Below are 13,074 nucleotides of genomic sequence, written 5' to 3'. Positions count from 1 at the left end.
TTTGATCTGTGGGTCAGGAAGATCCCCTGCAGAAGGTAATGGCTACCTGTTGCAGTATTCTTGCTTGGAGAATTCCATGGACAGAGGAGCCTGATGGGCCCCAGTCCATGGGGTCGGAAAGAATCAGTGTGACTGACACTTTTTTCACAAGCTCCACTCTGTCTTTCCATAGAGTCCAGCCCAGTTTATCTGTAAAGCCAGTTAAATGTTACCAAGCAGCCAGAAAAATTTTACCCACTTGCTGATACCCAACTTTCCTTTAAAAAAAAAAAAAAAGGACATATAATACATGAAAAAGAACACAAAACCTTTTACTCCAAAGTGAATTAAGAGCTTATCCCTAGAATAATTAGTCCAGTAAAAGAATATATGATTAACAATGTCTTGTTTTAAATAGAAAACACAGAAGGATCGAGGACCAGGATGCTACTTGGACAATAAAAGGGTAAATGTGAGGAAGATGCTGGAAACAAACTTTGGCCAACTCATTTGCTGTGAATAGGGGAAAGTTTGTGTGAGGTTTGAGAATGCTGCTCTTTCTGTAAGTCCCAAATATTTAAAGTGTTAAGAGTTATTTTCACCTTTTGACTATTCTCCTTTAGCTATAAATGATGACACTTTGTGGGTATACTGACCTAATATGGAGCCAGAATTAATGAGTGAGGATATACTTATTCTAAAGCTGTAACATAACTCAAACTGCAACTAAATGGTTTTTCATAGACAAAATTTTATACATTTACAACTTGACAGAAAAACAGAAATCACATGTAAGTTACATAGTAGCTCAAATGACAGCAAAATTTAATTGGGAAATTCCTGCCTGGCTTGTGTTTTGGTTTCCCAATGATCATTTATTTTAAAAGCTTGTTCATGAATCATCTCTACTTCAAAGCCTTCATCTTCTAAGTATGGTTGGCAGGTTTGATAAGTTCTTCAGCAGTACTCACATGAATGCTGTACACTGTTAAGAGTCATCTGAGTCTATGTCACTTTCATAGCATTTCTTCACTTGGTATTCTTAGGAACAGAGAAAACTGTGAATGCTTTTTTGGTGTTAGTTGCTCAGTCGTGTCTGACTCTTTGAGACCCCATGGACTGTAATGCAGCTTGCTAGGCTTCCCTGTCCATGGAATTCTCCAGGCAAGAATACTGGAATGGGTTGCTATTTCCTTCTCCAGGGCATCTTCCCCAACCCAGGGGCTTAACCTGGGCCTCCTGCATTGCTGGCAGATCCTTTACCATCTGAGCCACCAAGGAAGCGATGTAACTGTTAGAATCTTGCATTCAGGTCCCAGGTACAGATGTGCTCATTTGTCTTTGCAGCAAAGTCCTGTGACTTACAGTTACCGCAACCTGGCACAGCTGTTCTGCTTGTTACCCCAGTGCAGTTCTGGAGTCCAAAACAGTTTCCCAGAACAGCTGTCCTGAGATGTCTGTAGGAGCTGACACTGCCTGCTTTTAGCCACTAGATGGTGATAGTGCAGAATCCAAGTTTTCTTATACTGTGAAGACATCAAGCAGGTTAGAAGCAAAAGTACTGAGGAACGTTTTACGCTATTAGCATGAGTTGGCTGAAGGGAGGCAGTGAGAGCAGGTCTCTGTGTGCACGTGGGTAAGACGCCCTCTCTGCAGCAGGCATCAGCATGATGGTGCTACTTGTGCTAAAGGCCTGGGTTTTTGTTTTCAGACTGTGTTTCAGAGCTAGTTTTGAAGTCGACTTATGAATTTCTAGGCGTGAAAGAAAAGCGAAGTAGAAGCCCCATTTTTTTTTTTTTATTAAGATTCAACAGAAACAAAATTAGTCCAACAAGTTGCTTTCAGAGTACCTCCTTGCAGACCAGTAATATACGGGGCTAGGCACATTTGGTCCAGGCATTGGTCTGAGGACCACACTTTGAGTAGCGCTGAAAAACCTTGCTTGACAGTGCATCCCGTTCGGTCAGCAGAACCTGATTCAAAATGAGGCTCCGTTACCACCAGCTGGGTAGCTGTGGAAAGGTCCGTTTCCTCATTTGAATCATGTAAACAGTACCTATGCTTAGGCTTTTTATAAAAACTCAATGTGCTAACCTCTTGGGGAGTACTCAAATGTGGGCAGAAACAGAATAGGATTGGTATATTTAAATATTAAATCCAGACTGTTTCCTCTGATCTCTGTATCATTTTACTGACTAGTATTTTTTCCCATGAATAGAAATAAGGTGGTCAGTTGGTCATCAAACACTTTGAGGACCTTGACACCTTGTTTGATGGCCCTAAGAGAAGCACACTACTTGATGAGCCCTGACAAAAAGCTGTCCTCTCTCTGGGAAGTGTACCACCTCCTATTGCTGCAGCTTTCGTGTGTGGCGGAAGGGCTGTAAGGCAGTGAAGGAGTTAAGAGGGTGCCTGTTCACCCAGACATAACGTGCAGTCAGGTGCTCCCACGACCTGTATGTCTGAAGTGCAGAAGTGCTAAGCTGCCAGTTCAAAGTCTAAGTGGTTATTACAAAATCAGGAGAGACTGGCATGTAAACCACATGAGACACGATCAAGGATGGCAGTTTCTTCTTTGATTAGTCATTACAGTTAACCACTTATTGTGACCTCACTAGGCCAAACTACACATGGCTTCAGTCTTTACAATAGTCCTGACATGAATTGCTTCAGTGACGAGGAAACTGACGTTAGGAAATGTTAAGTTGCTTAAATCACAAATTGCTGGTTACTGGCTAGTTCTGAAATGTTAGCTGGAGACCTGTGCTCTTTACCACTGATTTTACTGCATCTGGACACACAACCACTCCAGCTATGGTGTCCAAATTACGCTTTAAGATTAAGTGAATACAACAAAATCAAACTGCAAGACCTGGTTCCTGAAGGTAAAAAGGCTATATAAAGTCCATTAAATGACAAAGTGCATAACCATCATACCTTGAAAAAGTAGCTCCCACCATGAGAATGTCCCCAAGGGTATTTTAATTTAAGCCTTGGCACACCATATCCACAATGTAGCATTGAGTCCAAAGATCCTATATATCTGACATGATATAATTCTCCATATGAATGAAGGCTTGGAGATTGAAATCCAGATCACCTTACGAGTTCACTTTGGCCAACACGGTAAGAGTTTACAGCTTTCCAAAAAATTTCCTGAGGTACCATTATGCACGCAATGCTGCCCATGAGTATGTTAGCTTTCTGCCCCAAGTAAGAAAGGCCTAAGAAATCCCACATTTGTAAAACCACTCCCTGAAAAACTGATGTGCTGGTAGAAAGAATAGCAGTAGATTTAAGGTTTTATAAACCAGAGAGTGTTCTGTTTTTTCTGTTAGGTAAAGGGATTTCTTCATATGTTATTTTAATAAAAGGGGATTTCATAGGTAAAAACCAATATTCAAAATTATAAAACAAATAGAACTCTCTGTGTATAACCACTGCATCAAAAATTTGCAAGAGACTCAAGAGAAATTCTTTAGTTGACAAATGTGGTTTGAAAGGGTAATAAAATCTTTTTATGGCTAAAGCAAGAGTCTTGTTTCCTGTTGGCCCAAAAACAGATGTTTCATTTCCCAGATAAGTAGGTTCTCCACTGTAAAGAAATATCCTTGTATAGTTGGTTTCTATCTTCTTGAAGTCTGCTCCAAGTTCAGCCAATTTCTCATAGGTCCTTAACACAAATTTGGAACAATCGTAGGATTCGAACCATTTCTCCGCCCCCTTTTCTGGGCTGGCTTGGACAGTCCATGTCTCATAATAAATCCCTGTTTCATTGTCCTGTTTCACCCACTTTGCCATTTTGTTAAACATGTCTCCTAGTTAAAAACAAACAAAACAAAAATTATGTGAACATAATTAAAGCTGATGATGTCAGTTTTAAGTAAAATGTTCTAACCAGACAGGCCATAAGTACTTGAATAAACAACAGTTTCTGAATTTCCAAACCTGCATCTTACAACAGAAATCCATGCTCACCCAATTTTTTTGTTTCATTTTTCAAGGCACAAGATACTTCTGAACTATAAACATTAGACATAACAGGTGTATAAAAAATACAAATTCTATAACCATTTAAGCTACAGTCAAAAGCTCAATTACATACATGCTAAAGCCCTCGTTTTCTGCTCGGCTCAACAAATCTTGGATTCAGAAGCAAAAGAATAAAAGGAAGCAAGGGAAAAATTGTGGAAAAGGAATGAGTGAATGGGGCCAAGACAGTGTACAAAGAACTTAGGAGGGTGAAACATGAAGCTTTTGTATGCAAAACAAAGTATGCATAGGATATGAATTTGCTGTCCAAGGAACTGCTCCTTGAGAAGGAAGCCCATACCCCTACCACCTTGAATATCTAGTATCTCCCCTTTCTGCCTGTACATGCAACTACTGGGAGTCTGCTTACAATCTTTCTACCCACCACACAGATTCTTCCAGTGAATCAACTAAACTGGAAATAGTTTTGACCAAATTCATGGATAGACTCCAGGATGGCTAACACTCTCTCCTACCACCTTGTACCAAACCAGAAGGATCTCTCCAAATGTTATCAAAATACTATACTCTGCATGGTTACAACCTCATCTGAGACTAAAACACCATGACCCCAACATTTCACTTTGTCACTGTTTATGACTCTTTCTTAGATTACTCCAGCTTGAGTTCATAAAATCAATACTATTCAACTCCTATAGGATAAATAGAGTGGCTGCTTTTATCAACTTAATGGAATTAAACTTGTAGAATAATATAAATCCTCTTTTCTTAGAACTGAGGATACCGTTCTTAATGTTATCCAACTCTGAAAAGCCACTGCTTGTGATGAAGAGATATGAATGCTTCAAAACACTCTTTGGTAACATGAAAACAGGTCAAGAACAGGATTAATCACAAGGCAGATGGATAACAAAAGATTTAAGTGCTAGCATACTAAAGACTCTTCTACAGAATAAACAATGATCACTTGTCCATATGGTCATACTGTGATGTCAGAAGGAAGATTTTGCAGATAATGAGGTAGGTGGATACGGAGAAAGGAGAGATGTGAGCTGGCCTGGAATGAAAGGAGGGGAGTCATTTATCATACTGAGCACTGTTAAAAGAGAGATGGACTTTTTTATATGTGACTTTTATATATGTGACTTTTTAATATGTGACTTTTATATATGGACTTTTATATATGATTGGGGTGGTTTGGGGCACATCATACATAATTAGAGTCCTAGATTACATTTAAAAGACACCAATTCTGCAAACCAGAACCACAATGAGATGTTACCTCTCGCCTGTCAGAATCATTAAAAAAGACATCAAACAACAAGTGTTGGTGAGGATGTGGAGAAAAGGAAAGCCTCATGCACTGTAGATGGGAATCTAAATTGGTGCAGCCTCTATGGAAAACAGTATAGAGGTTCCTCAAAAAATTAGAAACCACCACCATATGACCCAGCAATTCCACTCCTGGGTATTTACCCAAATGAAGAGAAGACACTAACTTGAAAAGATATAAGCACCCCTAAATTTACTGCAGCATTATTTACAATAGTCAACATAAGGAAATAACACAAGTTTCCATCAAGGGATGAATGATTAAGGAAAATGTGGCATACACATACAATGGAATATGATTCAGCCATAAAAAAAAATTGAAATCTTGCCATTTGTGACAACATGGATGGACCAAGAGGATACTACGTTTATTGAGTATGTCAGACAGCGAAAGGCAAATTACCATATGACTTCATATGGTATGTGGAATCCAAACAATAAACAAAACAAAACAGAAACAGACCCATAGATTCAGAGAACAAACTAGTGGTCACCTCTGAAACAGAGATTTAAGTCTATTATTTTTTTTTTAGAAAGTCCAATTTAACTGTACAAAGTTTCTTATTTATTTTTATGATGAAAATAGAGAAGACAATCTATAGATATAATAAGGTGAAGATCTGCATGAATAATAGTTTGGGTCAAAGGTTAGCAGTTCAGGAACTGTATTTTATAAATTGACCTCTAAAGAGCAGAACATTACCAAGAGGCCTCAATGAAAGTCATTTCTGTCACTGGGACACTAATTCAATCATCTAATCCTGCCATATTTTGGAAACTTACCTGATATGGTTGCTACTAGAACTAAAGTCCCATTTTCCTTCCAGTGACTATCATCAATCCCTTCAAAAAAGCAGGCAGCTCCTTGATTACACCAGAAAGGGGCGTTCATTTCAGGTCGGAGATGGGGAAACGTGCAGTTTCCAAGTTGGAAGAGTTCATACCATTCCATTGTGTAGTTCTTCTCCGTTAAAGTACTCCTGAATCCAATGGCATCGTGCATAATTTTCTGTGTAAAGGCATATATGTATAAAGCATTTGGGAAGTAACCACTGGTTCAGGAGCCAGAGAGGAGAAAATTCAATACCAGAAGTGCATACAGAGTAGAACAACTGTTTCCCTTCCCTATTGCTATTCTCACATCCACTTCATGGCTCCTAAACTCCCAGCCCTCATCCACTCTGGTTTTGGCCACTGTGGCTCATCTCAGGAAGGCTGCATGCTATGTGGCCGTGTTCAGAATCTCCTTACAGCTTAGAATGAGTAAGAGAAGTCTCCGTGCCACAGACTCAGGAAGACTGTGCACCTCTCAGGTGACGAGAAGCTCAGATGGTGAGCTAACCCAGGAAAAGTGTGCACAACAGGGACTGAACAGGAAGTGGTTCCCACCTGCCCTGTCCCCTGCTCTGGGCCTCCTCCTTTCCTTCTTTCTAGGATCTGGGTACAGGAATTGGATTTGGGTTCAGAATACCAAAAGGGATTAAAGTAACTGCACTGATTACTGTCAGCATCATAAAACCTGGTGTTTTCTGGATTGCTCATTTTACATTTGCAAAGAGGAACTTAGGCCACAGATTCGAAGAACTGACTCACTGGAAAAGACCCTGATGCTGGGAAAGACTGAAGGCAGGAGGAGAAGGGGACAACAGAGAATGAGATGGTTGGATGGCATCATCACCGAATGGATGGACATGAATTTGAGCAAGCTCCTGGAGTTGCTGATGAACAGGGAAGCCTAGCGTGCTGCAGCCCACAGGGTCAAAAAGTCGGACACGACTGAGTGACTGAACTGAAATGAAGAGGAATACCAAGGAACATAATCTAAAACCAGTCCTTTGAATAGTGATTATTCCCTCAAATCCACTTAATCAAATCACTTAATTAACTAGTTACAAGGTCAAGATGCAGCCTTACCAAGTGTCCCAGAAGGTCTCCGTACTTAAATTCCCACACTGGGGCTTGTAATCGAAAGACTTCAATGACATCGTCATCTTTCATCATGGGGATGGGGGAACCAGTGGGACAGAAAGTATATTTAGCTTGACAATAAGGATCTGGTTCCGGACGGAAGGAGAAGCGTCTAATGAAGAAAAAAAAAAATCATCAACTTAAATTCCAAGAGGAATTTGGTTCTCACACATCTTAGAATCTAGATCTTAATTTCACTGTAACATTTTTAGAAAAAATATCCAAAATTCTGCCCATAGTGTATAAATATACTTTTGTTATCCTATGAACAAACTCCAATGAGTCTTTAATAGCGAATGATACATTAAATCACTGATAATTGCCTGCTTCCCAGTTCCCTGCTGCCATTGTGAGAATTCTGAAGACAGGGACCATATCTGAAATGTTTATAGTTCTACATCTTATTTAGTAGACAGACATTTCTTGAATAAAAGAGTAGTTTTCAATGATATTTAACTTCCCAAGCATTCCATATGTTAACATTATTCAAAGATTATCATTATTAAATAGAACATATTTTCTATTAAGAATCTGCCAACATTTCCTTCAATATTTATTGAGTATTATACTAGGAATATATTACGGTAGGAAGGAGGGAAACAAATGCAAGAAATGCAGGTTCGATCCTTGGGTCAGGAAGACCCTCTGGAGGAGGAAATGGCAACCTGCTCTGATATTCTTGCCTGGGAAATCTCATGTACAGAGGAGCCTGGTGGGCTACAGTCAATGGGGTTGCAAAGAGTTGGACACAACTGAACGCACAGTCAGCAGGGGGGAGTTCCTTCAATATTTATTGCGGATCTACTGTTACACTAGGAAGGAGGGAAACAAAACATAAAATGCTATTCCTCTACTCGAGGAGAGGTAGCAGCTGGCAAGACATTAAACAAGTGATGAAGGGCAGCAGGGTATGTGCTACTGTGTGTGTGATCAGTTGCATCCGACCCTGTGACCCCATGGACTGTAGCCTGCCAGGCTCCTCTGTCCATGGGATTCTCCAAGCAAGAATACTGGAGTGGGCTGCCATGCCCTCCTCCAGGGGAATCTTCCTGACCCAGGGATCAAACCCAAGTCTCCTGTGGCTCCTGAGCGGCAGGCGGATTCTTTACGGCTGAGCCACTGAGTAGTTATGACTGGAATTCAAGATTCGAGGCGGGAGAAGTGAGTGCTTGAGGAGGCAGGGACTGTCCTTCTCAGCTAATGCAGGTGCACCTCGGAGATGGTGTGGGTTCGCTTCTAGACCACCATAGTACATTAAATAACGCTATGTCACTGGAATTTTTTAGTTTCCCAGCCCAGTGCATATAAAAATCATGTTTACATTATACTGTGGTCTATTAAGCATGTAACAGTTTTATGTCTACAAAAAACAACATACATACCTTAATTAAAAAATACATTATTGCTAAAAAAAAGAAATCTGACAACACAATGTTGTCACAAATCTTCAGTTTGTAGAAAACACAGTATCTGAGAAGTGTAATTCAACTAGGTATGCCCGGACACTGAAGACCCCCCCTGCAGAGTCACACAACTGGAGAGCCCAGGTAGGGGCTTAAAGGATCTGAAGTAGCAGGTGAGATAAAACTGAATTTGCTCCAAAATAAACCTCATTTTATGAATTAGAAGAGGGTGGGGAGGGAAGACAAATTAAGGCTGAGGTCAGTGAGGAAGTCAGGGCAGTGATGCATCAAGAAGGGCCCGAGAAGGCCATGGCAGTAGCAGCGGGAGTGAGATCAGCGAATTGAGATCAGCAGGTGCTCACTTACACACCTTTCGTATCTAGCACCGGAGAGAGAGAGAGGAAAGGGAGAAACAAGCTGATATCTGCCCTTTATGGGCTTCCCCGATAGCCCAGTTGGTAAAGAATCCACCTGCAGTGCAGGAGACCCTGGTTTGAATCCTGTGTCAGGATGATCCACTAGAGAAGGGATAGGCTACCCACTCCAGTATTCTTGGGCTTCCGTTGTGGCTCAGCTGGTAAAGAATCCACCTGCAATGCGGGAGACCTAGGTTCAATCCTTGGGTTGGGAAGATCCCCTGGAGAAGGAACAGCTACCCACTCCAGTATTCTTGCTTGAGAATTCCATGGACTGTATAGTCCATGGGGTCACAAAGAGTCAGTTACTTTGTGACTTTGTCAGTTACTTTCACGTCACTTCATCTGTCCTTTAAGAATCCTAGATCTCTGAGGCCCTAGCCAGACCTACTGTGTTTTGTTTTTTAAGATTTTTTTTTTAATGTGGATCATTTATTTTTTTAAGTGCATTGAATTTGTTACAATATTGCTTCAGTTTTATGTTTTGTTTGCTGGCTGTGAGGCATGCGGGATCTTAGCTCCCTGACCAGGGATCGAACCTGCACCCCTGCCTCGGAAGGTGAAGTCTTAGCCACTGGACTGTCAGGGAAGTCCCCAGATCTATTACTTCACAATCCTAACACATCGACAAAAATGTCTAATTTAAAAAGCTTAAATCTTGATTTAGACAAAAATATTAACTCACCTAAAATTTTATCTGTTTTATATGTGCTTACCTGATTTAAAAATGAATAGTTAACCATACATAGGTTTCAAAACCTGCCTACAGCAAAATCAAATTTAGGTCAATGGTAATTTCAAAAGTATAATTTAAGTGTGAACATAATAAAGTTAAAATTTTATTAAGGGGGTTAGATGAAGGCATGTGCTTAACATTTCAAACTCTTAAAGCAATGTAAATCAAGTAGTTTTGGATTTCAATCTCTTCTTTGTTTTACGGCATATTAAATTTTTACTTTTTTGGAAACATTTTGTTGTTAATAATATTTTCAAGAAAACCAGCTTCAAACTTCATGTATATCAAGAAAAACAAGAAGGCCCAGGAAGCCATTCAGCGAGCAGAATACACTAATATTGTATCCAGTCTGAAATGCTGGTTAGCCTTTACTAGATGTAACCACCACAGTAAAACCTGAAGTAACTACTATTCCCACTTTCTGACTCAGGATATGTGGGCACGGAGCTACTGAGCGATTTTCCCAAGATCACACAGCTAGTGATGATGGGGTCTGACTCGATCTGCTGCGGTCAGAGCCTAGAACTCGCTCGCGACCAGGAGGTTATCCTGCCTGCCAACTCGCTTTTTTGTCATCCGAAAGAGGTGTGCATTTTCGAAAGCTGCTGGTTTTTCCCCTGCCTGATGTTGACACTTTATCTTCCTTTTCTCTGCTTAGCCACCTCTGATAATTAGGCTACGTAAATATTGTTCTAGTTCAAAGGCTCAAACACGCTTTCTTCATCTCCGCATCCACATAAGACCAGCATTCTACCTTTTGGCTGAAGACTGTGGACAGATGAGGCCACTCACCCAGGAGGCGGGGGGACGGGACGTGGCGAGGGGATTCCCTAGACACCCAACTTTGAGTGCTAAAAACGGGAAGTCCCAAGAGAGCTAGGTTAACCGATAACCGGGCGTGCAAATGTTACGCACTCAAGATAACTAATGACTGGACCTGATACGGTAGAAAACACATTATTAAGTCTCAAACTATTCAAATTGTCAGCGATTTGTATCCGAAAATGACGCGACGAAATAACATTAGTCCCTTTCCACCTCCCCACGATTCGGGACAGTCACTTTGGAACTGGCTCAAGGGTCCCGGGAGGAAGAAAGACCCCAGGGCATCGTGCAACAAACAGCCGCGCCCCCGGAGCTCTCCTCTACGCTCCTCGCTGCGCCTTCAGGGTCTCCGGGAGCCTCCCCCGCACGATCACGCGACCACGGCACAACTTCCCAGCCCCGCCGCACACGCACTTTGGACGGAGAACCTCGGCCGCGCGCGCGCCCGCCCAGCCCCGCTGCGCCGGCGCACTCACTTGTAGGGCACCGGCCACTGGCGCCGGGAGGGGTCGCCCGCCACCGCCGCCGTCGCCGCCGCCAGCCAGAGCAGCGCGGGGGCCCAGCGCCAAGGCGCGCGCTCCGGGCCCGCACCTGCGCCCGCGCCCCGCCGTCCCCAGGCCCCCGGACCGGCGCTCCCCGCCTGCGCCATGTGACGGCTGCCGCTGCGGGCGGCGCCTCCCCAGCCCCGAAACCTAGGAGAGCCGGCGAGCGGAGCATGCGCAGAACCCGGGACCCGGGCGGCGGTCCACCCGCGGCCCCGCCCCCTGCCCGGCGCGCCGGGGCTGAAGGCTAGCTCGGCTCCCGCCGCCTCCTCCAGCGCCTGGGAACGAAGCGCAGGGTGTCGGAGCCGCAGAGGCTCAGCTCCTGCCTGGCGCCCTGCGCGGGGGCGGCTTCCGGACTTGGCCGACCCGGAAGGCACTCCGGTCCAGCTCCCCCAGCAGCCCAAACAGGAGCCCTTTTTCTCTGACTGACTCGTAATGCCGAGTTCTGCTGGCCTCACGGCTCCGCTCCTTGGGAGTGTCTGCTCCCAGCAACCACCACGAAAAACAAAAGCACAGAAAAGCCAGCTTTGGGCTCCTTTGGGTTTTGTGTGTGTGTGACTGACTCTTTTTGACCTCATGGACCGTAGTCCGCCTGGCTCCTCTGTCCATGGGATTCTCCAGGCAAGAATACTGGAGTGGGTTGCCATTCCGTTCACCAGGGGATCTTCCCAACCCAGGCATCGAACTCTTGCGTCTCCTGCCTTGGCCGGTGGGTTCTTTACCACTGCCCCCCGGGAGCGCCGCACTTTTGCCTCATCCCTCAGGGACCAGACTCGGTGACAACAGACGTCTGAGTGAAGGAGAGTATGTGGGGGAGGTGAGTGCAGTGAGGAAGCCGGCGATGGCGCGGTGACTGGTCCTCACCAGGCCGAACCGGTGATGCGAGCGGCCGCCCTGATAGCCGGGCTATCGCCGCCGCTAAGCGCTGTGACACAGCCCAGCCCCACACAGCTCCCAGGCGGGTTCCTCCTGGGTAGCTCTACCACTTCGGTTGGAGAGAAGAGTCCACATTACTGTGTCTTCCTTGACCCTTCAGCCACCTCAGGAAAGCAGTGGGATCATCTCCCCTTCTTCTGGAGATCAACTGCCCTTCCTCTGCCCTCATACATGGCGGGCCCTATTCTCATACACAGAGGTTGGCTTATGTCTATTAATAGGACATTAAAGACATGGCACTTAGAGTCTCATTTTACAAGAGGGTGGCCTGCGGAACTGAGACCGGGCTTTCCAGCGCCTTCCCTTCCCCTACAACAGGAGTGATCCATCATAGTGTTTGTAAGTTATGTGGGAACTGGAATGGTCTGAGTGGCCACCGTGACTCATGGGGTGCGGAGTGGGGTCACTGGTTTCCCCACGCCTCCCAGTACTCGTGGGGGGTGATTAGAATTGTTGACCCCCCCCCCCTCTCTCTCTCACACACACACACACACGCACACACTCATCTAAGCTCCCCTGGTGGCTCAGACAGTAAAGAATCTGCCTGCAAGGCGGGAGTCCCTGGTTGGATCCCTGGGTCAGGAGGATCCCCTGGAGAAGGGAATGGCTTCCCACTCCTGTATTCTTGCCTGGAGAATTCCAGGAACAAAGAATCCTGGCTGGCTAACAGTCTATGGGGTTCCAAAGAGTGGAACACAACTGAGTGGCTAGCACTTTCACAAGCATTTAGGTAGCCAAAGCTAACCTTCCTCCAATTACCACCGCCTAGTTCAAAATCATCAAGGCTAAACTGGGTACTCCAAAGTCCTGGCCAAGATAAGAAGAAATTCATCCAAGCCCTGCAAGTGGATGTGTACTGCTGGATTTGAAGGGCACTTATAGCAATCTGCGTGGGCCTTCACTTGAGCTTAAAGCTAAAAGAAGCAGTTCTCGGAAGTAACATT

General features: G+C 44.1%; 1 protein-coding gene across 1 annotated transcript; it reads right to left on the bottom strand.

Moving 5' to 3' along the window:
* Positions 1 to 710: 710 nt before the first annotated feature.
* On the bottom strand, positions 711 to 11,342 carry CLN5 (CLN5 intracellular trafficking protein). Its single transcript, XM_065902246.1, has 4 exons — positions 11,129 to 11,342; positions 7,219 to 7,384; positions 6,088 to 6,313; positions 711 to 3,797 (listed from the first exon to the last, which is right to left on the bottom strand). Exons 1-4 carry the CDS (start codon positions 11,299 to 11,301, stop codon positions 3,283 to 3,285), a joined length of 1,080 nt encoding a protein of 359 aa, XP_065758318.1. The 5' UTR covers positions 11,302 to 11,342; the 3' UTR covers positions 711 to 3,282.
* Between the last annotated feature and the right edge of the window lie 1,732 nt (positions 11,343 to 13,074).

The sequence above is a fragment of the Muntiacus reevesi genome, chromosome 11 (assembly GCF_963930625.1).
Source record: "Muntiacus reevesi chromosome 11, mMunRee1.1, whole genome shotgun sequence".
Lineage (NCBI taxonomy): Eukaryota > Metazoa > Chordata > Mammalia > Artiodactyla > Cervidae > Muntiacus > Muntiacus reevesi.
The sequence above is the reverse complement of the archived record's forward strand: the minus strand, read 5'-3'. Positions and strand labels throughout refer to the sequence as shown.